The sequence below is a fragment of the Hevea brasiliensis genome, chromosome 2 (assembly GCF_030052815.1).
Source record: "Hevea brasiliensis isolate MT/VB/25A 57/8 chromosome 2, ASM3005281v1, whole genome shotgun sequence".
Lineage (NCBI taxonomy): Eukaryota > Viridiplantae > Streptophyta > Magnoliopsida > Malpighiales > Euphorbiaceae > Hevea > Hevea brasiliensis.
Window position 1 is genome coordinate 116,791,374 of NC_079494.1, and position 24,581 is coordinate 116,815,954.

At 36.3% G+C, this 24,581-nt stretch overlaps 5 protein-coding genes across 10 annotated transcripts; 3 read left to right on the plus strand and 2 right to left on the minus strand.

The window, feature by feature from the left end:
- The first annotated feature begins 1,046 nt into the window (after positions 1-1,046).
- LOC110644606 (ARM REPEAT PROTEIN INTERACTING WITH ABF2) lies at positions 1,047-11,485 on the plus strand. 4 transcript variants are annotated; one of them, XR_009146043.1, is made up of 20 exons: positions 1,047-1,459; positions 1,710-1,867; positions 2,641-2,813; positions 2,907-3,027; positions 3,643-3,717; positions 3,803-3,897; positions 4,095-4,170; positions 4,333-4,440; positions 4,967-5,095; positions 5,206-5,274; positions 5,463-5,522; positions 5,653-5,776; positions 5,895-6,034; positions 6,321-6,384; positions 6,488-6,567; positions 6,907-6,971; positions 7,068-7,185; positions 7,279-7,403; positions 10,929-11,055; positions 11,153-11,485. XR_009146043.1 is itself a non-coding variant. In XM_058140768.1 (19 exons), coding segments are annotated over exons 1-19 (2,031 nt in total). In that variant the 5' UTR covers positions 1,047-1,209; the 3' UTR covers positions 10,930-11,485. The 4 variants fall into 4 exon arrangements, 3 of the variants coding, with proteins under 3 accessions (XP_057996751.1, XP_021653165.2, XP_021653164.2); XM_058140768.1 differs by having other exon boundaries at positions 10,929-11,485; XM_021797473.2 differs by lacking the exons at positions 10,929-11,055; positions 11,153-11,485 and adding an exon at positions 7,802-8,314 and having other exon boundaries at positions 1,048-1,459; positions 4,101-4,170.
- Positions 11,486-11,894: 409 nt separating this feature from the next.
- LOC110644605 (cyclin-P3-1) lies at positions 11,895-14,283 on the minus strand. Of its 3 annotated transcripts, none has more exons than XM_021797470.2 (4): positions 13,839-14,243; positions 13,386-13,647; positions 12,554-12,972; positions 11,895-12,316 (listed from the first exon to the last, which is right to left on the minus strand). In XM_021797470.2, exons 3-4 carry the CDS (start codon positions 12,958-12,960, stop codon positions 12,058-12,060), a joined length of 666 nt encoding a protein of 221 aa, XP_021653162.2. In that variant the 5' UTR covers positions 12,961-12,972; positions 13,386-13,647; positions 13,839-14,243; the 3' UTR covers positions 11,895-12,057. The 3 variants fall into 3 exon arrangements, with proteins under 3 accessions (XP_021653162.2, XP_057996767.1, XP_021653161.2); XM_058140784.1 differs by having other exon boundaries at positions 13,386-13,711; XM_021797469.2 differs by lacking the exon at positions 13,386-13,647 and having other exon boundaries at positions 13,839-14,283.
- Positions 14,284-16,293: 2,010 nt separating this feature from the next.
- Positions 16,294-19,738, plus strand: LOC110644604 (RAN GTPase-activating protein 1). The gene is made up of 2 exons (XM_021797467.2): positions 16,294-16,517; positions 17,656-19,738. Exon 2 carries the CDS (start codon positions 17,667-17,669, stop codon positions 19,290-19,292), a length of 1,626 nt encoding a protein of 541 aa, XP_021653159.2. The 5' UTR covers positions 16,294-16,517; positions 17,656-17,666; the 3' UTR covers positions 19,293-19,738.
- Positions 19,739-20,197: 459 nt separating this feature from the next.
- On the minus strand, positions 20,198-22,121 carry LOC110644590 (chloroplast stem-loop binding protein of 41 kDa a, chloroplastic). Its single transcript, XM_021797449.2, has 6 exons — positions 21,672-22,121; positions 21,477-21,598; positions 21,265-21,367; positions 21,033-21,171; positions 20,665-20,942; positions 20,198-20,560 (listed from the first exon to the last, which is right to left on the minus strand). Exons 1-6 carry the CDS (start codon positions 22,068-22,070, stop codon positions 20,378-20,380), a joined length of 1,224 nt encoding a protein of 407 aa, XP_021653141.2. The 5' UTR covers positions 22,071-22,121; the 3' UTR covers positions 20,198-20,377.
- A 558-nt stretch (positions 22,122-22,679) lies between these two features.
- On the plus strand, positions 22,680-24,579 carry LOC110644588 (uncharacterized). Its single transcript, XM_021797446.2, has 6 exons — positions 22,680-22,825; positions 22,925-23,092; positions 23,178-23,300; positions 23,508-23,753; positions 23,852-24,016; positions 24,111-24,579. Exons 1-6 carry the CDS (start codon positions 22,778-22,780, stop codon positions 24,417-24,419), a joined length of 1,059 nt encoding a protein of 352 aa, XP_021653138.2. The 5' UTR covers positions 22,680-22,777; the 3' UTR covers positions 24,420-24,579.
- The last annotated feature ends 2 nt before the right edge of the window (positions 24,580-24,581 follow it).

Consider the following 24,581-nt stretch of genomic DNA (forward strand, 5'->3'; position numbering starts at 1 on the left):
TATATTATTTAATTATTTAAAATGTCATATATGTTTTTTTTTTACTTTTCATCCCATTTGCTTGATTAAGTGTCTCTACACGTATTATTTATTCATGTGCGATGAAATGAAAAATTAAAATGAGGGTGTCTCAATGTTTTCTTGTTAAAGATCAAGAGAAAAAAAAAAGTAACATGTCTTGTTACTGATCACCCCTAAATATTAGAAGTAATTCTTATTATGTTAAAGTGAAAACAAAAAGGTATATTAATAATCTAATTTGGTAAGTGTTTTTATTAAGGATGAATGAATAATGAGAGTAAGTTATCTACTCCTTCTCTTCTCCTAGAGAGACACAAGTTTTTTTTTGCAATGAATCGAATAATACCCCATGCATGGAGAACTAACACTTTTGTTGGTCACAACCATGTTGATCACAGTCATACTGATCACGGTTAGCATTGGATTATCTATCATTGCATAATGAGTCTACTATTGATATGAATTTAGGAGAACTACACCCCAAAAGCTAGCTATTAAAGTGGGAGAGTTCAAATTTATATATAATTCACATCAAAATTTCATACTTTTGATGTGAGACACAAATTTTTCTTACAATTAATCGTAACATAACATCTATTGCGATGCTTCCCTTGTGCTTTGGGTTGTTAGTTGCTGTCCTATTTTCTTTTGGGTTGCAGTCATTTGATGACTCATTTTCAGACTTTTTCAACAAGTATGGTCCTTTAGTGATGCTTTAGTTAGTCTCCTACTTTTTCATCGATGTTGCTACATTTTCTCATTGAGTTTACTCAGCCGCGCGGCATGATGTTCTCTTTTATTGGGTCTTGGATCTTTTATCTACTGTTTTTAGTGTAGTTTGGACGTTTTTAGGTAGAGTTAACTCAATAGTGAACAGGGCTTAAAAATTGGAGCCCTGGCTTCTTACATAATCACAGCGGGAATGGCGGTCGCGTTGCATTTTAAATTTCATAACTGCCCAAAGGCGGGAGCACAACTAAATAATAATAAGAATAAAAAATTGGAAACAGAAATGGCGGTCTCCATTCCTACACCTCACCCAAAAATAAAAAAGAAAAATAAAAATGACCAATTTGTTGGAATTTAATTATCCCACTTCCCGTTTCTCCATCTCCACGAAACAAAACCCACACCGCGTTCTTCCCCAAATTACCCTCTTTCTTCTGTCTCTCAACCTCCATCTCTCTCATGGATCAGCCAACAATCAGCGCAAGGAGAAGCTTGAAGCGGAAGCTAGAGCAGGAATTCCATGAAGATAGAGATGATCGCAAGTTTCCGGCCACCGAAACCGAAGCTGAAGCCGATAAGAGTTGCCAAGATCTGGCGCGTGATATCCAAGCCCAAGTGGATATCCTTAACTCTTCTCTCTCTTCTTTGGAAGCCGATCGCGCCGCTGCCAAGCGTGCTGTTCACTTCCTTTCTCAGCTTGCCAAGAACGGTAACATCCCTCCCTCTCTCTATATATCTGTTTATGCGATGTATTTCGTTTCTGAATTATCAGCGGATGTCTGCATAAGAAATGCTCTTTAATGCTCCTGAAGATGGTTTTCAGTGTTAGTTGAAGCTTTCCTTTTAGTTTTGCCTTTCCTGTTTGATTAAATAGTAGTTTAATTAAGTGAATTACTCTATTTATGGTCCTTATTTTTTTAATTTAGGTTTTATAGATTTTCTAACTTGCGTTTGTGCAGAGGAACTCGTTAATTTGATAGTGAGTTGTGGAGCTGTGCCAGCGCTGGTGATGCATCTTCAGGCGCCGCCGCCTTTGAGAGGTGAAAGTAGTCTGATACCGTACGAACATGAGGTGGAGAAAGGAAGTGCTTTCACGCTTGGACTTATCGCTGTGAAAGTAATTGACTAAGAGGCTGTCCATTTTTGGTCTTCTTTTCTTTTCTTTTTTTTTTGCTCTTTGCATAAACTATTCAATTGACACACAATATCTACTATAATTGTTGATTTTTGGTTCTTTCAAGTGTCATAACTATCATCTTTATGTCTGTTGTTTAATTGTGGGAAAAACATAACTTGCAGAGTCGAGAATTTAGTTCATTCATTCTTTTCTCATTTAAAGTTGTGCCTGTATCAAATTGCGATGGATTTTATTCCTCAATTGACTAGAGTAGGTCTACTTCATTATGTTGGCAGAAAGTTTGTTAAGTATCTTCTAAACTAATAAAAACTTAGAGGAAGATTGGTATTGCATTGGCTCTTACTGAGTTTGACTCTTAGATGTCTTCTTAATTGTCTGTGACATATTTGGCACCAACTGGATAACTATGTGATGGGCGGGAGTGACCTGGTCATTCTTTGGCAAGCATGTCTTTTTAATTTTAGTTGTTGGCTAGGATTAGAATCAAAATGAAGTTTAATACCAAAGTTATAACAAACTTTGCAAGCTCAACCAAGCCAAATTTATTATTCTCCTCTTTCAGTTAGTGACATGAACATAATTTAGTTTGATGCTAAGTTTCTACTTTAAAATTTTGCAGTGGTTGAACCATATTACAAACACTTTCCTTAAATGATGCATAGGTTACATTTTCTCTACTTACTTCCTAACCTTGTGGTCTCTCTCTCTCTCTCTCTCTCTCTCTCTCTCTCTCTCTATTGTTTAATTAATAGCCTGAACATCAACAACTCATAGTAGATTCTGGAGCTCTATTCCATCTTGTGGAGTTGTTGAAGAGACATAAGAGTAGTGGTAATTCTCGAGCAGTCAATGGTGTAATCAGGAAAGCAGCTGATGCAATCACTAACCTTGCTCATGAGAATAATGTCATTAAAACACGTGTCAGGTTAATTTATTATTATTTTTTTATAATGATTATCAAGTCTTACGTTAGTTATTATGTTAATCCCCTTTCTAACACTGTGGAGCATACATCCAGGATTGAAGGTGGCATCCCGCCTCTTGTTGAATTGCTTGAGTGTGTTGATGTAAAGATACAGAGAGCAGCTGCAGGGGCATTGCGGACCCTTGCATTTAAAAATGATGAAAACAAAAATCAGGTATAGTGTTTTCAGCCTCTTTCTTTCTCAATTCAATTATTTGTTGGATAAATTTCAACAATTGTCCCTGAACTCGTATAGTTGTAATATTACAGTCTTTTAACTTTAAAATGTAATATAAAACCTCCTAAACTTTCAAATTTTGCACAGTAAAATCTCTCTGACTTTCGATTACTGATTTTTCAGTTAGAAACTGATGTAAATAGCTCCTGCATGGCACTTAGTCAACATTTCTCTCTGCTCTCTTATGCAAAGTGTAAAATTATTCTTTTTACGCATGAAAATATATTCTGTCTATAGAGAGAAAAATGATTCAATTTACATATGGCTTGGGAGAGAAAGTAGAAATACTAACTAAGCTCCATGCTAGAACTGTCTAGGTTAGCGTCTAATTGAAAAATTGGTAATTGGAGGTTAGAGAGATTTTACTGTGCAAAATTTGAAAGTTGATGGGGTTTTATGTTACATTTTTAAATTGATGAATTATAATGTTACAACTAGATAAGTTCAGGGACAGTTATTAAAATTTATCCATTATTTGTTGGTAGGGGTGGTGCTTCTTGGGGTTTCTATGAGCATTGAGCAATATTGGTGACGTGAAATACAAATTTGCAGATTGTAGAATGCAATGCTCTACCCACTCTGATACTGATGCTTCAATCAGAGGATACTACCATCCATTATGAAGCGGTTGGTTCTAAACTATAGTTATTCATAGGTCAGAGTTTTCTTCTTTTAGATTAGGCATTAGCTGACTTAAATAAGAGGTTGCCAGGTTGGTGTTATTGGAAATCTGGTCCACTCTTCCCCCAACATAAAGAAAGAAGTTCTTCTTGCTGGAGCTTTACAACCAGTGATTGGATTGCTTAGGTAAAAGTCAATTTTCATTCTAGTCCATTTATGCTCTGGAGAATCATCCTTTTGTTTTCCTTTATTGTTTTTATGTTTTTATTGTTCTATAATTATCCACTGCAAGCTATTTGCACCTCTCTCTCTCTCTCTCTCTCTCTCTCTCTCTCTCTCTCTTGCTTATAATAGATATGCTACTAACCATACAAGTTTGACAGCTGCAGCTGTTCTGAAAGCCAAAGAGAAGCAGCATTGTTATTGGGTCAATTTGCTGCTGCTGATTCAGATTGTAAGGTAGATTGAATATCATTTCTAAGGCTTGAACCCATTTGTTAGTGCTATAGGGATGCATTTACTAGTGCATCGCTCCTCGACAGGCACACAAGCAAACATATATTAATGGCGTTTGTGTGCCTTTTATTCTGTTTAATTGTTATAACAATGAGGTTCATGCAGGTGCATATAGTTCAAAGAGGAGCTGTCCGGCCATTAATTGATATGCTCGATTCCCCAGATGCACAACTTAAAGAAATGTCAACCTTTGCACTTGGGAGGTTGGCACAGGTTATATCTTTTACCTATTGCATGGCCATGCTTCATAACACTTATATGTGCACAAACACATACATATCTGTATTTTCTCCTTTTGTGAAAGGGAGAGAGCAGTTATGAGCATGAAAAGCGGTGGCTGAATTTATATGTTATTGACATTTATTTGCTGAAGAAATTGTTTGGAAAATTATAAACAGATTGTGTTGTATGGAATGGTTCATACCCTTTCATGAAATGAAATTGATGTTGATGTGTTTAGTTTATGTTCAGAGTCTTTACCATCTTTGGAAAGAGATTTCTGCATCTTTTTCTCCCCCTCACTTATTGTTGCATCTCTCTACTCTTCTTTATTTTCTGTTCTTCTTTGAGGGGCAAAAATGCTTAATTGAGAAAAAAATTCCAGATGGTATATGGAAAGACTATTTAGTGTCTTTTTTTTTTTAATCTTTAAATATTTTTAATGATACATAGTATGTTATGCAAGTTATGTTTGCATCTGGGTTTCTTAGATTTTTAATTTTTTTTTTTTAAATTTCAGGAGACACACAACCAAGCTGGTATTGCCCATAATGGTGGCATAATGCCATTGCTTAAGCTTCTTGAATCAAAGAATGGATCTTTGCAACATAATGCTGCTTTTGCTCTATATGGCCTTGCTGATAATGAGGTGTGGTTAAGTTTGTTGCTTCAGTGCCCATTTTCATTGTAGTGCAGTTAGCCATTTACTCTTAATCTCTAAAACTACGTTATACTGAGTTTGCTGGATTGTTTCAATAGGATAATGTTGCAGAGCTTGTCAAGGTTGGTGGTGTTCAGAAACTGCAAGATGGAGAATTCATTGTTCAAGTATGTTTCTTGATATGTGTGTGTGTGTTTTTTTTTTTAGATTTGCAGTGGCTACTTGGTACTTTAGCTGAATTATCATGCTCGTTTAAAGGATTGATAGAGTTGGAAGATGTTGCTGTCTTCCTGTCTGATGCTGCTCATTCTATTAATATTGCTTAGCTCTTACTGTTATTATGTGATACTTGCAGGCCACAAAGGATTGTGTTGAAAAAACATTGAAAAGACTAGAGGAGAAAATTCATGGGCGAGTGAGTTGTCTCACTGGCATCTTCGGGCATCTCTATTTTGATTAGTAATTTGGTGTTTCTTTCTACTCTTTCTGCGTATTTTTATTTGGGCATAATAGCATACTGATTCCTTTATGCTTTTTCCCTGCAGGTACTGAAACTCCTTTTATATTTGATGCGGGTTGCGGAGAAATCTGTTCAAAGACAAATTGCTTTGGCTCTTGCTCATCTCTGTGCTTCTGATGATCGAAAAGCTATTTTTCTTGATAACCATGGTAAGGATTCTGGGTCCACTAAATTTTTTTGGTGATGCTTTCATTCCTTTATCTGATACATTCATATGAATTTAATTCTTTAGGTGCTTGCTTTTACATGTATGTAATTTTCCTGCAGGGTTAGAGTTGCTGCTGGGGCTTCTTGAGTCTGGAAACCAGAGGCAGCAACATGCTGGTGCTGTGGCTTTGTACAAGTTGGCCACCAAAACCACTTCAATCTCCCTTTTGGATGCAGCTCCTTTATCTCCAACACCACAGGTAAATTTCTTTTATGTTATCTTTTTGATAAAGGTGTAAATCTTTCATTTTCTTTTCTTAGAATGCTTTTAGGCATAGGACTATATCATATGCAGTGTGCACTTGAATTGCATGTGGTGCTTTTCCGGTGAGATAGTGCTCTGAATGAGAGTTTGTTTCTTTGTTTACATAATTGTTTGTGAGGCCACCAATTGATCTCTGGCATTTCAGTGATTTGGTAAGCTCTTATGTTGCAGGTAAAGACAAATTGCAAAATTAACTTTTGTATTTGATATTCTCACTGCAGGTATATTTGGGTGAGCAATATGTTAACAATTCCACATTGGCTGATGTTACATTCTTAGTTGAAGGTAAGAAATGATATGTGATAATGTTCTTTAAGCCATGATAAATTTCGGTATGTTTGTTGATGCAGTAATTACTGACTGCATGGTTGTAATATTATTTTACAAGGTAAACGGTTCTACGCTCATAGAATTTGTCTGCTTGCTTCTTCGGATGCTTTCCGTGCAATGTTTGATGGGGGTTACAGGGTGAGAATTTATTACTTATTAAACGTATGCTTTTGTTGTATGTTCTGTAAGGAATTTGTGTGTTTGTTCTTCTGTTATTGATCTTTACTAACCTGTCCCTAAAATATGCATAGACAGAATTAGGAACATTATTCATAGTCACTCAACTGTTGAGGGTGACAAGTTCTCTATCATTAATGAACTGCCCTTTTATAAGGGGATGTTACTTTAACTACTCTGCAATGTCTTGCCCTCTTCTTATGTGTTTATTGTGTGCCAGCTAAAAGAAATTTGTAGTTTTAGAGGAAAATGGTTTCTGAATTTCTAACTTATTACTTGTTGAAAAAACAAAAATTGCAGGAGAGGGATGCTAAAGATGTGGAGATCCCAAATATTAGATGGGATGTTTTTGAGTTGATGATGAGGTGAGAATTGTTGACTTTCCTTCATGGATACAAAAATAAATTTGCCTTCTGATTTCTGAATCTCTGATAGCATGCTGGTTTGAGCTGTGCTTCTAGGTTCATATATACAGGATCTGTGGATGTTGATATTGAGATTGCACAGGATCTTCTTAAAGCTGCTGATCAATATCTTTTGGAAGGTCTTAAGCGTCTCTGTGAGTGTACTATTGCACAGGTTAGCTAATGTGTTTTGATATTTGCCGTTTAATTACACAATTAACAAATTAAAGTTGGTCTGATGAATTCTTGTCATCTTACTTATCTTAAGGATATTTCCGTGGAAAATGTTTCACTTATGTACGAGTTATCAGAAGGCTTTAATGCTAGGTCATTGATGGAAGCTTGCATACTGTTTATATTTGAGCAATTTGACAAAATGAGTTCCAAGCCATGGTATGTTATTTCCTTCCAGCTTTTCTCTCTATCCTTTCTGTGTTATGTTTCTAAGCACTATAATCTTGAATGATATTTACTGACATGCAAATTAGATTAGTATTTTGGTAGTATCTTTTGTGGGTGGAACAGTAATTAATCACACTTCAAAATTTGTGTTTTGATTTTCTTAAAATTTTTTGCGTTTCTCACTTTCTTGTAATATTTTGACGTTTGAATTTTTTTCGCGCTTGTTTGATTCTTTCCTCAATTATAAGCAGTTAAATAAGTGTTAGTTCTCTAATTCTCAGTATTTGGGCTTGATGCATGTCCTACTCAGGCGACTTCTGTTTCATCCACTATTAGTTGACTTCAGTTGGTTTTGAATGGTTCTGAATTTAATGCCTGATAATTTGCAGGTGTTCTGATTTGATCCAAAACATTTTGCCTGAGGTACAAAATTACTTTATTAAAGCACTTACCAAGCCATCCAAACTAACTTGAAGCAACTGTAGATGATTCATCTGGTTTTGATCTTTAACTAACAACTAAGATGGAAGGCGAGGGATGTACAGAAATTCTGGAGTTGAGCTAATGTGGCTAATCTTCTTTTGGTGTAAGCATAGTCAGGAACCCAAGATTAATTCAAATGGTACAATTTTTTAGTAATCATTCATATTGAAGCGATCTGTCGTATATGGGTGCTTAATCACTGTTAACCCATGATTTTTTCAGTGCTCTCTAGAAATCATGTAGTAAATGGATATAATCGTAGCTAAGTTCTAGGTAAAATGTTGGGCTACTGTTTTTGTTAGCATGGATATGGCTACGATTTTTTTCATAGGTATGTACCACAATTCAGTTTGTAATTATGACTAAGGGAAAGGTTGTATTTATTCTAGTTGTATTTATTCTACTAAAATTTACATAAATTTTTTAAAAATCCATGAATTGATGTCTTTGTATTTATTATCTTCACACAAGAAAGAGAAATGCATGTGTTATTATTTTATAATAGATCATAAGAAGATTCGTTATCAGCTCATTTGATATTCGATTATTAAAAATGGAAGGAAAGCGTACTAATTTTTATTTTTTAAAAAATATTTCATTTCAGGAAAATTTGAAATGGATTATGAAAGTGTAGATAAGAGTCACTCTTCATTTTGTTTGTGCCTTCATTCAATAGATTGTGAATAGACTTTCTTTGATGAAATTGTCCTTTCATCCCATAGATTATGGATAACTTTCTTTGATTCATCAACGGGTAAATAACTATAGGTTTCTATAATTTGTTAAAATTAATTATTTAGTTTTTTATTTTTTTAACTCAATTAAAACATTTTTATATTTTATAAAAGCAAATTTTTTAATTTTTAATATTTTTATTATTTAATTCATATAGTTTTAATTTCCATACTGTTTAGGTTTTATAATTTTATCCCTTTGTACTGTTTAATTCTTTTGACAAAAATTAAAATAAATTGATTAATATTTTTTTTTACAAAAATATAATAAAAAAATTTAAGATTTTATAAAATACTGGGCGTTTAATTGAATTTTAAAAAATATAAATTAATTAATTTTGACAAAACACAATTAATACTAATAATTTACCCCTTAAGATATTTACCCATTCTGCCATTCAGGCTAGGAAAATTAATTAATTTTGGAGAGGGATTTGTGCACACTGGACAAGAAGAAAAAAGGATGGAGGAGCAGATTCTGGGGCTATGCCTATGCTTGCCTGCTCCCACAACTTGTGTTCACGTACCTCAAAACCAAAGCAAACCAATTCGTTCAATACCAACTACTGCAATCGCCTCCGCCTCCCACTATTTGGTCAAGAATTTCCCCTTTCTCTATGCATCCCCACTCTTATTCTTGGCAGTTGGCAAGGCCGTCACAAGCTGTCTCTTGCCCCTATGGAGCTAACAGAAATTTCGAAGATGCTTATTATTTGGGCTTATGCGAGCTTGCCAGATAGGGAGAGGCTGACTTGGGGCCCTGGCCAAGGGGGACCTAGGTGCCGCACGGGGCTAGAACTCTCGTCCCGTGACAATGTGGTATCAGAGTAGGCCCCCGACGATCCGAATCACGCCAAGTGCCCCAACGGGACCGGGGTAGGCAGGGTGCCGATGGCGACAAGGGTGTTGCTAGAATTGGGTGAGGGAGAATGTCAGGCCTCAATGGGACAGAGTTCGATACGGGTTTCTCAATTCCACATCGGACAAGAAAGGGGTCGATCCGAGGGACAAGTGCGGTCTGTCATGCAGCTGGTATGCGTCTGGCGAGTAACATGATGAATCTTGGCAAAGGCATTTTAGAGGGCATCTGCGTGCGAAAGTGGGTGAGTGTATTGGCAAACTGGTGGCCAACATGCTGCTCAAGTGTTTGCGTTGGGCGAGCGCAACAAATGGTGTGTGGACTCCTCTGTGCGAAGGAGTGTGATCAAGTTGCGCAACGAATGCACGCAAACGAGGGCGTTTACGGGATTGGGTGGGGGAGAATGTAACGGTTTGAAAGTTTCCCACTCCTATTCTTGGCAGTTGGCAAGGCCGTCACAAGCTGTCTCTTGCCCTATATAGCTAACTAGTGTGAATCTGTACAGGTACGTGCCAGAAACCTCAATGATGTTTATTATTTGGGCTTATGCGAGCTTGACAGATAGAGAGAGGCTGACATGGGGGCCTGGCCAAGGGGACCTAGGTGCCGCGCGGGGCTAGAACTCCCGTCCCATGACAATATGCAGAGGCAACAAATTCGCTACAATTATAGCTTGCTTTTACAGAAATTTACGCATTCCATGAAGTCTCTTCTGCTGCTGCTTCTTTTTTATATCTTTCAACCTAGTAATTGAATGGGAAAGATATTATTCTGAGGGAAATCATTGCAGGTTGTTGGTGGAATAACTCCAAGTTGGCATGGAAATGGAAATGCCATACCAGCAACATCCTTTGGAGTCGACGCTGATTGGGTTGATCTTGATATGGAGCTTTATTATTGGACCAAGGCTCTGTGCCATGTTCACTTCCATTGGTTTAGATGAAAATTTTCGTCTTATCGTTGGCAATTGAGTGACTTCAATTGTTATTGGCTGCTGGAAATTATGCAGTGGTATCCTGGTCATATTGCCAAAATAGAAAAGGAACTAAAGAGCAACTTAAGTTGATTGATGATGTGATCGAGGTGCGAGATGCAAGAATTCCGTTGTCCACAACCCATCCACAGGTTAAGTTCCAATTGAAGATTGCTTTCAATACAAATGTTGTTAGGTTTATATCATGTGTGTTCATATTAATGTATGGGAGAATGCATCAGCTTCGCCTCTCTCTTTCCCCCTGTTTGGAAACTAAGATTTTACAATAATTTCATTCAATTAATTTCTTTTACTTCATACCATGTTTGGAATGAAAGAATTCCATACTCATGTTTGGATCATATTTTAGCAAGGACTTGGAAAGCTTTCATAGGATGTACAAAACCAAAAATTCCATTTCACAAAAATCCCTGATTGATTTAATTGTTGTTAATGTTTGAATGCAGATTTATTCAGAAGTTTACAATCCACTTGTTCAATGGGGACGCCCATCAAGCAGCTTTTCGTATCTCATCTGATTTTCGAAAAGGGAAGTTTGGTTGGGTGGCACTGGAGACCGGAGAGGCCCCCCAGGTAATGCTGTTGGTAGCTTTGAATGGATTGACTATATTTCTAAAGCTTCTATCCGTGACTATGATGCTTAAGAGTGCCAAATGTTGAAACTTTGTAGATATTAATATTGTTATGTTAGAGGGAGAAAGCTTCCAGTTATTCTAAAACCCATGAATCAAATGTAGACAGTACAACCGTAAAATCTGCGGGGGACCTAAACTTAGCTGGAGTATATAAAATGAAGCTTTGCATCACGCATTGGTATTTGGTAGTGTACTTGCCCATCTGTTTATCAGGTTTATCAAATTGTTGTCTCCAGTGAATTTTGTAACAACATTTTGTTTGTATCAAGCATAGCAAATCGCTGTAAGCGCCTGGTGGAAAGGCTTTTGTCGTATGCCTTCTGTTTATACTGAAACGTATAATATTCCAATTTTTATATCAACCCAAAGATGCCAACGATTTGAATTTTTCCACATCCCAGAAGGTGCAAGTTATCTGCGAGGATGTACTGTATTTCTGGTTGCATATATTCTGATTCCAAAATAGATGGCTGTATAATTGGCCTAAAATATAGAGAGTAAACAGCATTTCTGCAGAATAGTGGGTAAATTAAATGATCTTGTGAAATCTGGGTAAATTAATTAAATCGTATATAAAAAAAATATAAATATTTAATTTACCGATTGTTATGCTCATTCTCATATGAGTTTCGAACTTATGATAGCTGCAACCTTGTTTAATATGTATGTGCAAACTTTTCCATGAATGAAAACCACAAAACTTGTGGGGCAACGCATTGGGATATATGGTCCAAAAAAGGAAATTGCAATGCCAAACGTTGAAAGCATAGGACAACATACACCAATGAATGATATTTGAAAATGCAAGCAAGCGAGTTTGCCATATTTCCAATATTCAAACTAAAGTGACAGACATCTAATTGCATCTTTAGAATATATAACTTGAGCGTATTTAAATGAATGTAGGATTAGAATGACACAGTGAGATGATTTGGAATCTTCATCTCGCAATGGTGGGAGCACAAGTGGTTGAGTCATCTTTGTTTGACCAACTTTCTTTGATTCTGCAGGCTTGGATTGGTCGTTCAATCTGAAATCCTTCAGCAGTTTCTTTTTCCAACTCAGAACAGTATCTCCCAAATGTGTTGACATTTACGTGAAGCCTGAAATCTATGCTAAACAAAAACTTCCTCTCCAACCTGTTCAACTCTGCTGTGCTTACTCCTCCAACTTTAGCATAGTATGCATTGTTGAAGAATCTGAAAAACCACAAAGATTTTTTAAGAACTTGAACAAGAAAATTATGAGCTGCTGAAGAATCAGGCTACATAAGACATGGGATATCTAGTCTGAGTATCCATCTCAAAAACTTCACATGTGAGACTCCATAAAACCAAAAAGTTTTCTAAAACAAACAGAATCCCATGCTTATTTGCTCTTGTTAATCCAGCAAATCGAAACTACATAAAAAACAATGTTTGTGGATTGTTACTTACGCATCATCAATGAACTTTGCAGCTACCATTACACTTGTTATTAGGAGCCGGTGAACATTAAGGGAAGTTAAACGAACATCTGTGCTTTGGATAAATCTATCCACATAAATGTGTGCCACAACGAAGCAGGATGGGCTACAGCCAGAGTACTTGAAGATGCGATCAATGTACTGCCGAATACTTACTGCGGGTGCTCTTAAACCATCAAATTCTGTAATGGCATCTTTGATCTGTTTAGTCTCCAGCACAGTCTCATTTTTCTGAACAGATCTCTCAAGAAGAGAAGAAAGAAGGGTTAAAACCTGTGGAGTTCCCAAAACTCCTTTTCCCAATTCCTTGACCTTAAGTCCCAAACTTAGGTATACATCTGAGTCTACATTGCCAGTATCAAGTGTCAATGTTCCCATAGCTGTACCTCACTGCATTAAATTAAAACATCATAAGAATATTGCAAGTGCATTCCAGGTGCTGATAGTACTCATGCAAAATGTATTCAAATGAATAAAATGATCACTACCATAGAAGATATAAAAGAACTAGGAATGGGTATGAGATAAACATATTAGTAAAGTTGGATTAAGAAAACAAAGTCATTTAACAATGATTCTGGAAGAAGAAAGGAAAAACTATTGGGTTTCCATCACATGATCAAAGAGATAAGGGCCTGAAAAATGTTTGAAGGTAGGGAAACGAAATTAACAGTTGCCTCCTATTATTAACAGAGCACGTAGAACCACAAGATAGAGTGAAGATTAATGCAATTCATCAGAATATCAAAAAGATTCTGTTACAAGGGAAATACGGCAGTACTATCTAAGTTGCACGTACATACCATGAAATAAGCTACATAACTTCTAGAGTCCATCATAAAATTTTAGCATTAGGAATTTGCAATTCCTGCATCCAAGCGGTGGATCTCTGTAGTTGATGCATCAACACGTGGAAAACTATTCTGCTGGCAAATAATCAGATCCAACTGAGACCTTGATTAGTTTCAAGCCAGCTTAATCTTTGGTCCTTCACTTCATCATAGATGAAGAAGCATAGATCCCGTAGAATCCCACTTCAGTTCTTCCAAAGATACGTAAGATTAACTGTATTTTAGCGGTAAAGATAACAACTTTTAACCGAATAAACTGATCTGGGTAGTTAATCAAGCTGACCCACAATCAAATCGAACCAGAAAAAAAAAAGTACTAATGAAATCCCAATTCAGAAAACAGAAGATTCAATCCAAATACCATGAAAAGGAATACAAAGAAAACAAGTAGCAAATACGACTTACATAATTGATATGTGGGTATTATCGTGGGTTGCTAAAAAAGCATGCGGGACGAAGAAGAAAGAGTGAGCACAGAGAGGAACAGAGAGTGAATTATGGTTCATAGAATTTGCAATTTCGCTTCTCTCTCTGCCATGTTTGCTTTCCACCCTACATTCGTTTAGGCAAGGTGAGGAGGAGGGAGAAACAGAGAGTTCTGATTTTATTATCGACTTAAAAAATAGCACTCTGTCTCTCTCTTTCCCATGGAAAGAAGGGAAATTTCTCAGTATAGAAGATAGTGTCGGTAGTGCAGCTAAATCACCATTCTAAATGTAATTGTTAAGTGGGTAAGGAAAGGAAAGAAAAGGAAAGGAAAGGAAAGAAAAGAAAAGAAAGGTCTCAGATTCTTGGCTTCACGGTGGTGAATAATGGGACCCACACCCATCTTTTCCACTATTTTTATGCCACCGCAGAGTGAGCAGGAGAACGAGAAGGTAAATTTATGAAATCACGGAGCATGATAGGCCACCGCCAGTGGGTCTTTAGCGAGAGTCCCACCACTTTAAAAAACAATCATTCGAAGTGAGAATCTATTTATTTTATTAATTTCTGATCAATCAATTCCTTAAACGTCATTATTAGTGCGATGGCTCTCTCCATCGCTTCCATTTTCTCCATTGTACTGCAACTCCAACAAGAGATAGATGCAGCATTTAATCACATTAATTGTGGCTGTTGCTCATCATCCATCATTGAATCTATATAGACTAATAGTTTGAACGCTTAAAGTTGCAGGCAGTAGTTTAAAATTATACAATATGATTAGAGCAAAATTAATTAGCAAACATTATATTATATACATAATAATTACATGATTAATTAACCATAAATGCCACATATTTATCATCATTAAGACATTATTTTTAGGTGGTTGTCGAATGAATTGACGATGGCGACAAGCAAGTACACCTAAAAAACATGAAAATTACATATAAATAGACAGAATTGTTGATGTGTCCATGTCAACCTTGCCCACAACCTAAGTATTCATGGCTATTTAACCTGCTGCCTATAAATAAGCATATAATACAATAGATAAAACTGGATAAAAAGAGTATTTCACAGTTGGAAAAAGCTCTATTCAGTATTACAATTGAATATTTTATTAAAAATATATTAAAATTTTATTTAAATTAAATTTAATAAAATAATTAAAAAAAAACTTTTTCCAATATTTAAAATGATATTTTCATAAACCTATTCGAATATGATTTCATAACCTTATGCCAATATGGCTACCTTCAAATAAAATAATTTTTTTGATTCAAGATTTTATATTTTGATTACAATTAATGTGTTTTATCCATTACAAATATGCAACCAACAAAACATATATTACTTAATCTAGACGATATATTTTTACATACACATATATTAATTAATTTCCATTTTCAATATTAATGAAAGAAATTAGGTAAAAATAATAAGCAAAAAACAAACAAAATAAATTTGAAGTATATCTTCTTCCATCAAATTTCGTTCGTCTACCTGTATCTATGCCTTTTCACTTGGCCTTTATTTAGAAGGTGATTTTTTTTTTTTAAGTAATAGAAGGTTTTCTGAAATTTAAAAACCTTAAATTTAAGTTTTGGAGAAAATAGTTTTTGTTTTTTATTATTTTTTTTAATTTTTAAGAAAATTATAATTTTTCTTTTTTATAAAAAACAAAAAAAGTAAAATTATGTTCATCCGTATATAATAAAAAACGATTTTCTAATTCGAATAAATAAAAAATATTCATATTTTTTATAATTAAGAAAATTAAGTTGTTTCAAAAAAAGTAAAATTAAGTTGTTTCAATGCAAAGGGATGCCAACTATGGCTTCAACCATTGAAATCAGGCAGCAATTTACTCTCAAAGGAAACCAATGATAAATGCAAAGAATTCCCCTTAATTTCAGTACTGTAATCAGTTAATTACAGCTCATTTTTTGGCTTAGTTTTTGACAATTTCTCCATGTTTATGTAAAACTTCCATTGTCAAGATCTAAGAATGAAGATGGTCAAGAAATAAACTATAAATAAAATGAAGGCAAAATGATATATTTAGACCTTTAAAGTTATCATAAATAATCACATGAATTCTTTAAATATTTTGATATTCAATTAAAATTTTAATTTTTTAAAAATAAATATTTCAAAATTATAAAAAAAAAAGTTATCTAACTTTTAAAATAAATAAATAAAATTGAATTATAATTAACTTTTTTCATTTGTTTATCATTTTATAATTAATTTACTCTGTTATATATTGGCTCCACATAAAATTATACTATTATAAAAATTTTAGGGCTTGGAAGGCGAAACGGAGGACATAGGCAATGTGAATATGACGAAAATGGGGGTCAGTATCGTCATTTCAGGAGGAAGAGAACATGAGAACCGACCCTTCCCTCCAATTGCTGCAGTGCACGCTTTTTCATTTTTCTTTTTTCCTTATCTCCGCATTTTAACCTTATTTTTACGGAAACTGATATCTCTACATTACACATTTTCAAACTCTTTATTCCCTTCCCCAATAATCAATTTCGTTCTGTTTTTAATTTTTCAAGTACACTCAGTTTACACTGTTAGGGTTTTCAGTTCACATTTGTTTCTGTGGAGCATCTAGGGTTTCTAACATTGCTCTCTTCGTCTCAGGTACTTCACTTATCTTTGGAAGAAAATATACGAATTTATGCTTAAATTTTAGATTTTTTATGGCTGTTTAGAGTTGACTGCAGGATTGTAACATATCCTTTATTCCCCATTTTCATACCATTTCCTAGTATGCCAAAGTATTTTCTTTTTTTTTGTTGTCCTTTGCTTTCTTTCTTTCTCTCCTTCTGTAGTAGTACTTCTCATGCTACATTTATGCAGTTTTTAATTGATTCGAATTTTTTTATTACTTCCGAGAAATTTTAGAAGAATAAAAGGGAATATTGCGAGCATTAACAACAGAGCGTTTGGTTTCTCCGTATCTTTGTGTTTTCTATGTGATTTTATTCAACTTGGGATCTTGGATATGGTAGTTGGGTTTTACAGATATGTTAATTGGGATCTTTTTCATGTGATAGAAAGTTAACACTTTATTACACTTGGCACCTTTCGCAATATTTCTAGATCTGCCCAGTTCAATGTGGGCAAACGCTTGAGCGTATTTATGTTGGTTTGATTTGTGGGTTGTCAGTTATTAGAATTTCTCGACGTTGTGTAGCTTTTAGCTTTCAAAGAGTTCACAAGGTGGTGACAGAATATTGTGGTAACTGCAATATTTTGAAATTTTTGCTTTATTTGATCATTTTGAATTCTTCCACACTAAAATGGTTACTTATTCATGAATCTTCTTTTCTGTTTCCATTTTCTGGTGCACTGATTGAAGTGTAGTGTACTTTCATGAATTTTGCATTTCAAAGTCATTGGTTATTGGTCATTTATTGAAGTTACTCTGCAGTTTAACAGTAGGGAAGGGATGAACCAGAGGAGTGTTTAATGAAAAAAAAAATCTTTATATTGATTTAACTAAGGAGGGAAAAGAAGAAAAAACCAGAGGAGTGTTTAATGAAAAAAAAAACCACTTGGACCCACCAAATTCTTTCTCTTAAAGGTTTGGTGGGAGCTATAGCTTTTTGATGGTGTAGCGAACATGTAAAAGATAATAGCAAAGGCATGTTTAGTTGAATCAGTTGATTCTTTTACTATTTGGAGATCTCTTCTTCCTTTTCTGTGAACATGTATGTGCTTCCTTGTTTCTAGATTTTGCTATGCATTTATAATGCAGTTACGGCAAATTTTTCAGGTTAGTTTGACATGGATTCTACAACACAAACGTTCCAACACCGAACTCTTCATGTCAAATTGTGGCCGCCTAGTCAGAGTACTAGGCTAATGCTTGTAGAGCGGATGACGAAAAATCTTATCACTCCATCTATTATTTCCAGAAAGTATGGTGTTTTGAGTAAAGAAGAGGCTGAGGAGGATGCCAAGACAATTGAAGAGTCAGCATTTGCTGCTGCAGACCAACACTATCAGAAAGAGCCAGATGGTGATGGAAGTTCTGCGGTGCAGGTTTACGCCAAAGAGTCCAGTAAGCTCATGCTGGAAGTTCTTAAAAGGGGCCCTAGAATGAAGGAGGATGGAGAGGCAGCAGCGGCTGAGAAAAGTGCTGCTGTGCATGCAGATCTATTTGATATATCTGGTGGTCGACGAGCATTTATCAGTGCAGAGGAGGCTGAGGATCTTTTAAAACCACTTAAGGAGCCAGGAAACACATATACTAAGATCTGTTTCAGCAATAGAAGTTTTGGATTGGATGCTGCTGGTGTTGCAGAGCCAATCTTGTCATCAATAAGGGATCAATTAACAGAAGTAGATTTATCTGACTTTGTTGCAGGAAGGCCAGAGCCAGAAGCTCTTGAAGTCATGAATATATTTTCTTCGGCCCTGGAGGGTTGTAACTTGAGGTATCTGAACCTTTCAAACAATGCCTTGGGTGAAAAGGGTGTAAGGGCTTTTGGGTCACTCCTTAAATCACAGAATAACCTGGAGGAGCTTTATCTGATAAATGATGGTATCTCAGAGGAAGCTGCTCGTGCAGTTTGTGAGCTAATCCCTTCCACTGAGAAGCTCAAGGTCCTTCAGTTTCACAATAACATGACAGGTGATGAAGGTGCAATTGCTATTGCTGACATTGTGAAACTATCTACTATGTTGGAGGATTTTCGATGTTCTTCAACAAGGATAGGCTCAGATGGTGGTGTTGTATTGGCTGGAGCACTTGGAAAATGTAGTCATTTGAGGAAGCTTGATCTGCGTGACAATATGTTTGGAGTGGAAGCTGGACTTGCTTTGAGTAAGTCTCTTGTTGCATTTGGAGATCTTACTGAGGTTTACCTCAGTTATCTAAATTTGGAGGATGACGGGGCAGAAGCACTTGCCAACGCTCTAAAAGAGTCTGCACCTTCACTTGAAGTTCTTGAAATGGCTGGTAATGATATTACTGCCAAAGGAGCTTCTTCTTTGGCAGACTGTATTGCAGCAAAACAATTTCTCAGCAAGTTAAACCTTTCTGAGAATGAACTTAAGGATGAAGGTGCCATTTTGATTGCCAAGGCAATAGAGAGTGGTCATGGCCAGTTAAGTGAAGTTGATTTGAGCTCTAACTCAATCAGAAGGGCTGGGGCAAGGCTCTTGGGACAGACTGTTGTGCTTAAGCCTGGATTTAAATTGCTAAATATAAATGGTAATTTTATATCTGATGAAGGGATTGATGAGGTGAAGGATATATTCAAGAATTTGCATGGTGTGCTAGGGCCTTTGGATGAGAATGATCCAGAAGGTGAAGATCTTGATGAGGAGGCGAAAGAAGAGGATGCAGATAATGAAGATGAATTGGAATTGAAACTCAAGGGGCTTGAAATCAAGCATGATGAATAGTGATTCCATCAGGAGTAATCTGCTGTCTTAGCTGTCCCTGAAATTAAAACTTATGCATAGACTTCTGATTTTTTTTTTTTGGTTGGGGGGGTTTTTTGTTTGGGGGTGGGGGCGGTGAGGGGGGGATTAAATGCTTGTTTCTATGCAATCTAATCTAGTCCAGCTGCATTAACCAGGTGTAGTAGATTTATCACTTGGTTAGTCTGAGAAAAGTGCCTTTTCCAATTGAAATCAGGCTACCGAGTTTAGCAGTTGTAGCTTACAGAGATACCTGGGAACTGGGTTTAGTTTTGGGATTTTTTCGGCAATGTTGTATTGCTTTAGGCGCTATTTTGTTTTTAATTTATTAGCGGCTCTCAGTATCTGGGAGTTTGACTGTCTTCATGGCGTGCGCATGCTCAATATTTTAAATGAAATTCGGTTATTCAATCCTTTTAAGACTTAAATATATGTTAACTGTATTTGTGTTTATCTAATGTGATGAAGATGTTCGTATAGGATAATTAGCATGCTGATCTGTTGGTCTCCACTTTATCTAGCTCTTCCATGATCACACTTCTGAGCCCAACTGATAGTTGTACTATGCTAGGTTTGGATCTACTTAATTTTTATGAGTTATAACCTTCTTGAGTTGCACAGCCACCATACAAAAGGAATGTACAGATGCTAAATGTAACCTCGATGGAATGTCTTCTTAATTTCCTATCCCTGCTCCGTTTGGTTAGGGAGGGGATTGACGGACTGTTACCCTGAGCCTCTTGCATTCAGATGGATCTTGGATTTAACAAGGAAAGAACGAACAAGGCATTGATTTGGTTGCAATGATAAATTTGATTCTATGGGGGGTTCATTAGATTATGCAATATGGTTTGTTTGCTGTTTCCATCTTTTTTTAGAATGAAACATACAATTAAGAACTTCATTTATTCATTCATTTTCTGCAATAGAAGCATCTTATAGGAATACAATGATTTTTAACAAAACTAGAACAGTAAGAGAGGATCACAAAATCATGGCTTCCAGAGACCAGAGTCTTATACAAAGGGCAGATCTTCATTGGCATGTCATTAATCAGATAGAATTGATCACACTGCAACTGGAACTTTGAGGAATTCAAGTATTTTATCATCTATCTCGAACTGTATTGGCTTCTTGTCTCGCCCAATCTTTACATATTCATCAAATCGTTCTTTCAGGTCCTCAGGAAGGTTTGTAGTAGCATGCCATCCCAGGATGTCCTTGGCAGATCTCGGTTCTGCATAGAAGTGCTGGAAAATGCATTTTGGATTATTTTTATGCCTTAAACTACCTTACTATCACAAGCAAAAAGCTTCTGCATTAATCACTATATGTTTCAAAATCATTTGTGTACCATATTTCGGAAAGGAAAAGCTTTCCTTGCATCAATTCCAACAGCTTTCGGATCATAATGCACGATTTCAACTGGTAGACCTGCAGCTTGTGCACATAGTTTGGCCATTCCGTCCAGAGTTACTGCACGGTCGCTTACACAATTGAATATTTTGCCATTTGCGGCTTCTGGGTTTTCAACAGCTAGTGTAAGCATAGAGGATAAGTCTCTAACATGGGCAATATTGGTTAGTTGCATTCCTGAGCCAGGGATTGGCACTGGCCTTTTCCGGACAATCCCTGTTTAGAGCAGATCAGCATCAGTTTTATTCATGGATACAAGGGAAAATTGTGCAGTAAGAACAGGATTTTGCAAGATTTTCTACTTACGATCAAAAAACCACTCCTCACAATCTTTATTGTTGCCTGAACCAATCATGTATTGCGGGCGGAATACAGCCCAACTATTGAAAATCTCTGCGATGTATTTCTCCACTCCAACATGACCAGCACTAGCTTTAACGGCGTCCTTTGTGGAAATTAAAGAACTTTGGTTAAGTGGACACTCTCCAGAATCTAAGAATTCAATTTATTTTAATGATTTCTGAGACAATTTGCTTACCCCTTCAACATGAGGAGGTTCATCAGTCGGTACATAGATTCCAGCACTGCTGATGAACAAGAACTGCTTCACACCAGCACTCTTGGACCAGTCCGCTACAGGCCTATGTGTGAGGGTTGGTGTTAGGATCAATTGCTTGTATTAATTATGGATTTGAGTAAATAAAGGCATATTAATAAAAGATTTCAAGTGTAGGCATAATGTTGACAAACCTCACAGTATCAAGGTCCTTGCCATTGTTATCTAACACCACATCAAATGTTGCTCCTTCCACAGCTTTCCCTACTTCTGCTGGGTCTCCCCACACTGCCCGTCCACCCGCACTCACAATTTCCTAAATTAAAAAAAAAAAAAATCAAGTGCCCATGAAAATTCCAAGAATTAATTTAATGATTTCTAGAACTCACTGAGAATCTGCTGAATGGAGGCTTCTTCATTTTGTCGGAGTTCTGTTCACCAACAGTCATGATAGTGACCTCATGGCCGGAACCCAGAAGCTCTTTCGCAAAGTAGAACCCAATAACTGCATGACCACCGCTGTTTGTATTAACTATAAGGACCTTCTTCTTCTCTGCGGCACTGGCCTTGACAGTGAAGGTAGAGGCAGAGAGGCGCCTTGAACATGTGGGGTATGTTAAAGAAGTTGGAGAAATCGAGAGAAAAGAAGAGAAAAGGGAGGACTGAGAGGAAGAAGAAGAAGAAGAAGAAAGAGAGGTGTGTGGAGAGGATAAAAGAGAAGGCGGAGAAAGTTTGGAGTGTAGAGAAGAGAAGATGAGAGTGGAGAAAGAAGAAGCAATAGTAGCCATTGACTGTTATTTTCGGAGTTGAGCTTGATCCTTTGGGAACCAGCAGATTTTTTTGGGCTAATATATAAAGGTAACAGACCAACGGCCGGCTTCTCTAACTGACGTAACAGTTAATTTCCCGGGTAATTTTAATGTTACAGTTCTTTCCTTTTTTTTCCCAAAATAGGTAGATTTAATGTTATAGTTTGGGATCTTGAAATGGTTGGTTATTTTTTAAGATATTTTCCCATAAACAATTAAATGGATACAAATCTTCATATTTTTGAAATCACTTGAAAATTTATGTTTTGAAAAAAAAAAATTTTACATAGAAATATTGAATTTTCATATGTGTTTTTTTTTTTAAAAAAAAAAATTCTGTTGATTCTCTATTTTCTTGCATTTTATTGGATACTAGAAAATGCAAGTTGAATAGTACCATGCCATGGAGATCTCTGCAATTAACACAGAGTTGATTGATCTAACTTACATTTAAGTCAACATGTTTGAATAGGCACAAACATTTGCCAAAACGACCCCACTTGGGCGCTTTTAAAGGCATCGCCGCTTTGATCATTGGAAAGGATGGGACCCAACTACCTCAATATGTCAGATCCATTTTATAACGTTAGCCACAATCTCCGATCTCCATCTTTTTAAATCCTCATCATCATTATACTCTCTTCCTGAAACTAGCCGTTACATATCTCTCCCTCCATCCTTCTCTCATGGCTGCTTCACTGGATTATTCTCCATCTCCTACCCACCTCAACAAGGTAAATTCTTTCTTCTTTTTCCTCTTAATCTGGGTTGTTTGTGGGAGACTCTGATTATTATTATTACTATTAAATTTGGTTGAAATTGCTTTTTTTCAGGAGTCTACAAGCTTGATGTTTTCTTCACCTCTGTTCAGCTCTGCATCGGATAAGCGTTTCTGGAGTGCGCTCCGTAGCCGGATCGACACGCTTCTTGAGCACCGCCAAGGGAAGGTTTCCATTGGCCAAGATCAACTCAATCTTGACCCATCTTCAGCCACCCGTGTGGTGAGTGAGTCTTTGTTTGAGTAGGGAATTTCTTTTTCCGCTGATGCTCATTTGGAATTTTCTTATCGATTGTTTTTGGGTGTAGAATGTAGGAGAATCTGATCGAGCTAAGAGAATGAAGGAGGACTCGTTGCTTTTGCTCAGAGGTTTTGACTCCATTGCTCACACTCTCTCTCAGCTCTCAAATAATCTGGACGACGCTCTTCAGGTAAACAGAGGCTCTTTCAATTTTTAACCTTTGAGAGTATCCTCTGTCAAAGAAAATATATTTCCCTTGCTTAAAGACTGATGAGATTCTGCTGATTCTTTAAACAATGACTTTGAGGATGGTCATATATTAATTAATTTATCTTGACATAATTTGATCTTTTCTTGATCCTGTGGGAACTTGGAACTTACTCTTCTCTGTTTTCAGGGAACTAGATATCTAGCTGAACCACCCACATTGAGTGAAATATTTCATAGCAATCTCAACAACACAGGGATTAAACAAGAGGGTTTAGAAAAGGAACAAAATGAAGAAAAAGAAGAAGAAGAAGAAGGAAACAATTCAGAGGATCAAGGTAATAAAGGATCAAAAAGGAAGTTTGATCAAAATGATAGTTCACTCGAGGAAAGTAAGCAAAGCCCAAAAGATAAGAAGCTGAAGAAAGCCAAAAATGTTGGTTCCTCCTTTCTTCTTACTATAATACTTCACCTCTATTAGGCCTCTACCGAGTTTGTACTAACTGGCAATTTATCTTATTTCTAAATTTGCAGCTTGCAGTTTCCATGGCCACAAAAGCAGCTTCACTCGCAAGAGAACTGAAGTCGATAAAATCTGATTTATGTTTTATGCAAGAGAGATGCACTCTGCTTGAAGAAGAGAACAGGAGGCTTCGAGATGGATTCTCTAAAGGGATCAGACCAGAGGAAGATGACCTGGTAAGCGTAAGCTCTTTCAGGGGTGTTCATATTTATAGGTGTGCCGTACAGTTTTGATCAACATTGTTAAAAGTTTTGATTAATAATCTAACAGATAAGGCTTCAAATGGAGGCACTGTTTGCTGAAAAATCCAGATTAGCCAATGAAAATGCAAACCTGATCAGGGAAAACCAATGCCTTCATCAACTTGTAGAGTACCATCAAATCACCTCCCAAGGTCTCTCATCATCATATGAGCAATTCATCCAAGGAATGTGCTTAGACTTTTCTTCTCCATCATCATCCATAAAGGAAAACGTCGACAATGCAGATGATAATGAAGTTCCACAAACACCAGGAACGAATATTTTTGGCTTCTCTGCTTCTCTTGATGGGTGCTTTCAAGAACAGCAGCAGAGTTGATGCTGGACGAAAGCCGCCCATGGTTTTGTCAACAAAATTGGGTTTTTGACTAGTTTCAGGTGATATGTAAATTTTTTAATGCCTTGCCTACGCTGAATGGTGTAATGTTGTTCTTCTTCCAAGCATTTTATGATAATAAAAAAATTAAAAATTCACTCAATG

What these genes read in the sequence shown, in the direction of transcription:
- LOC110644606 (XM_021797472.2), top strand. Translation starts at nt 1,210, where the DNA reads ATGGATCAGCCAACAATCAGCGCAAGGAGAAGCTTGAAGCGGAAGCTA. An exon ending in TTCTCAGCTTGCCAAGAACG is followed by an intron (nt 1,460 to 1,709) that starts GTAACATCCCTC and finishes GCGTTTGTGCAG; the next exon opens with AGGAACTCGTTAATTTGATA. An exon ending in CCAGTGATTGGATTGCTTAG is followed by an intron (nt 3,898 to 4,094) that starts GTAAAAGTCAAT and finishes CAAGTTTGACAG; the next exon opens with CTGCAGCTGTTCTGAAAGCC.
- LOC110644605 (XM_021797469.2), bottom strand. Translation starts at nt 12,960, where the DNA reads ATGGGAACATTGACACTTGATACTGGCAATGTAGACTCAGATGTATAC. An exon ending in GCAAAGTTCATTGATGATGC is followed by an intron (nt 12,317 to 12,553) that starts GTAAGTAACAAT and finishes GTGGTTTTTCAG; the next exon opens with ATTCTTCAACAATGCATACT.
- LOC110644604 (XM_021797467.2), top strand. Translation starts at nt 17,667, where the DNA reads ATGGATTCTACAACACAAACGTTCCAACACCGAACTCTTCATGTCAAA.
- LOC110644590 (XM_021797449.2), bottom strand. Translation starts at nt 22,070, where the DNA reads ATGGCTACTATTGCTTCTTCTTTCTCCACTCTCATCTTCTCTTCTCTA. An exon ending in TGAGGAGTGGTTTTTTGATC is followed by an intron (nt 20,943 to 21,032) that starts GTAAGTAGAAAA and finishes TGCTCTAAACAG; the next exon opens with GGATTGTCCGGAAAAGGCCA. An exon ending in CTTTTCCTTTCCGAAATATG is followed by an intron (nt 20,561 to 20,664) that starts GTACACAAATGA and finishes TGCATTTTCCAG; the next exon opens with CACTTCTATGCAGAACCGAG.
- LOC110644588 (XM_021797446.2), top strand. Translation starts at nt 22,778, where the DNA reads ATGGCTGCTTCACTGGATTATTCTCCATCTCCTACCCACCTCAACAAG. An exon ending in CTCCTACCCACCTCAACAAG is followed by an intron (nt 22,826 to 22,924) that starts GTAAATTCTTTC and finishes GCTTTTTTTCAG; the next exon opens with GAGTCTACAAGCTTGATGTT. An exon ending in GACCAGAGGAAGATGACCTG is followed by an intron (nt 24,017 to 24,110) that starts GTAAGCGTAAGC and finishes ATAATCTAACAG; the next exon opens with ATAAGGCTTCAAATGGAGGC.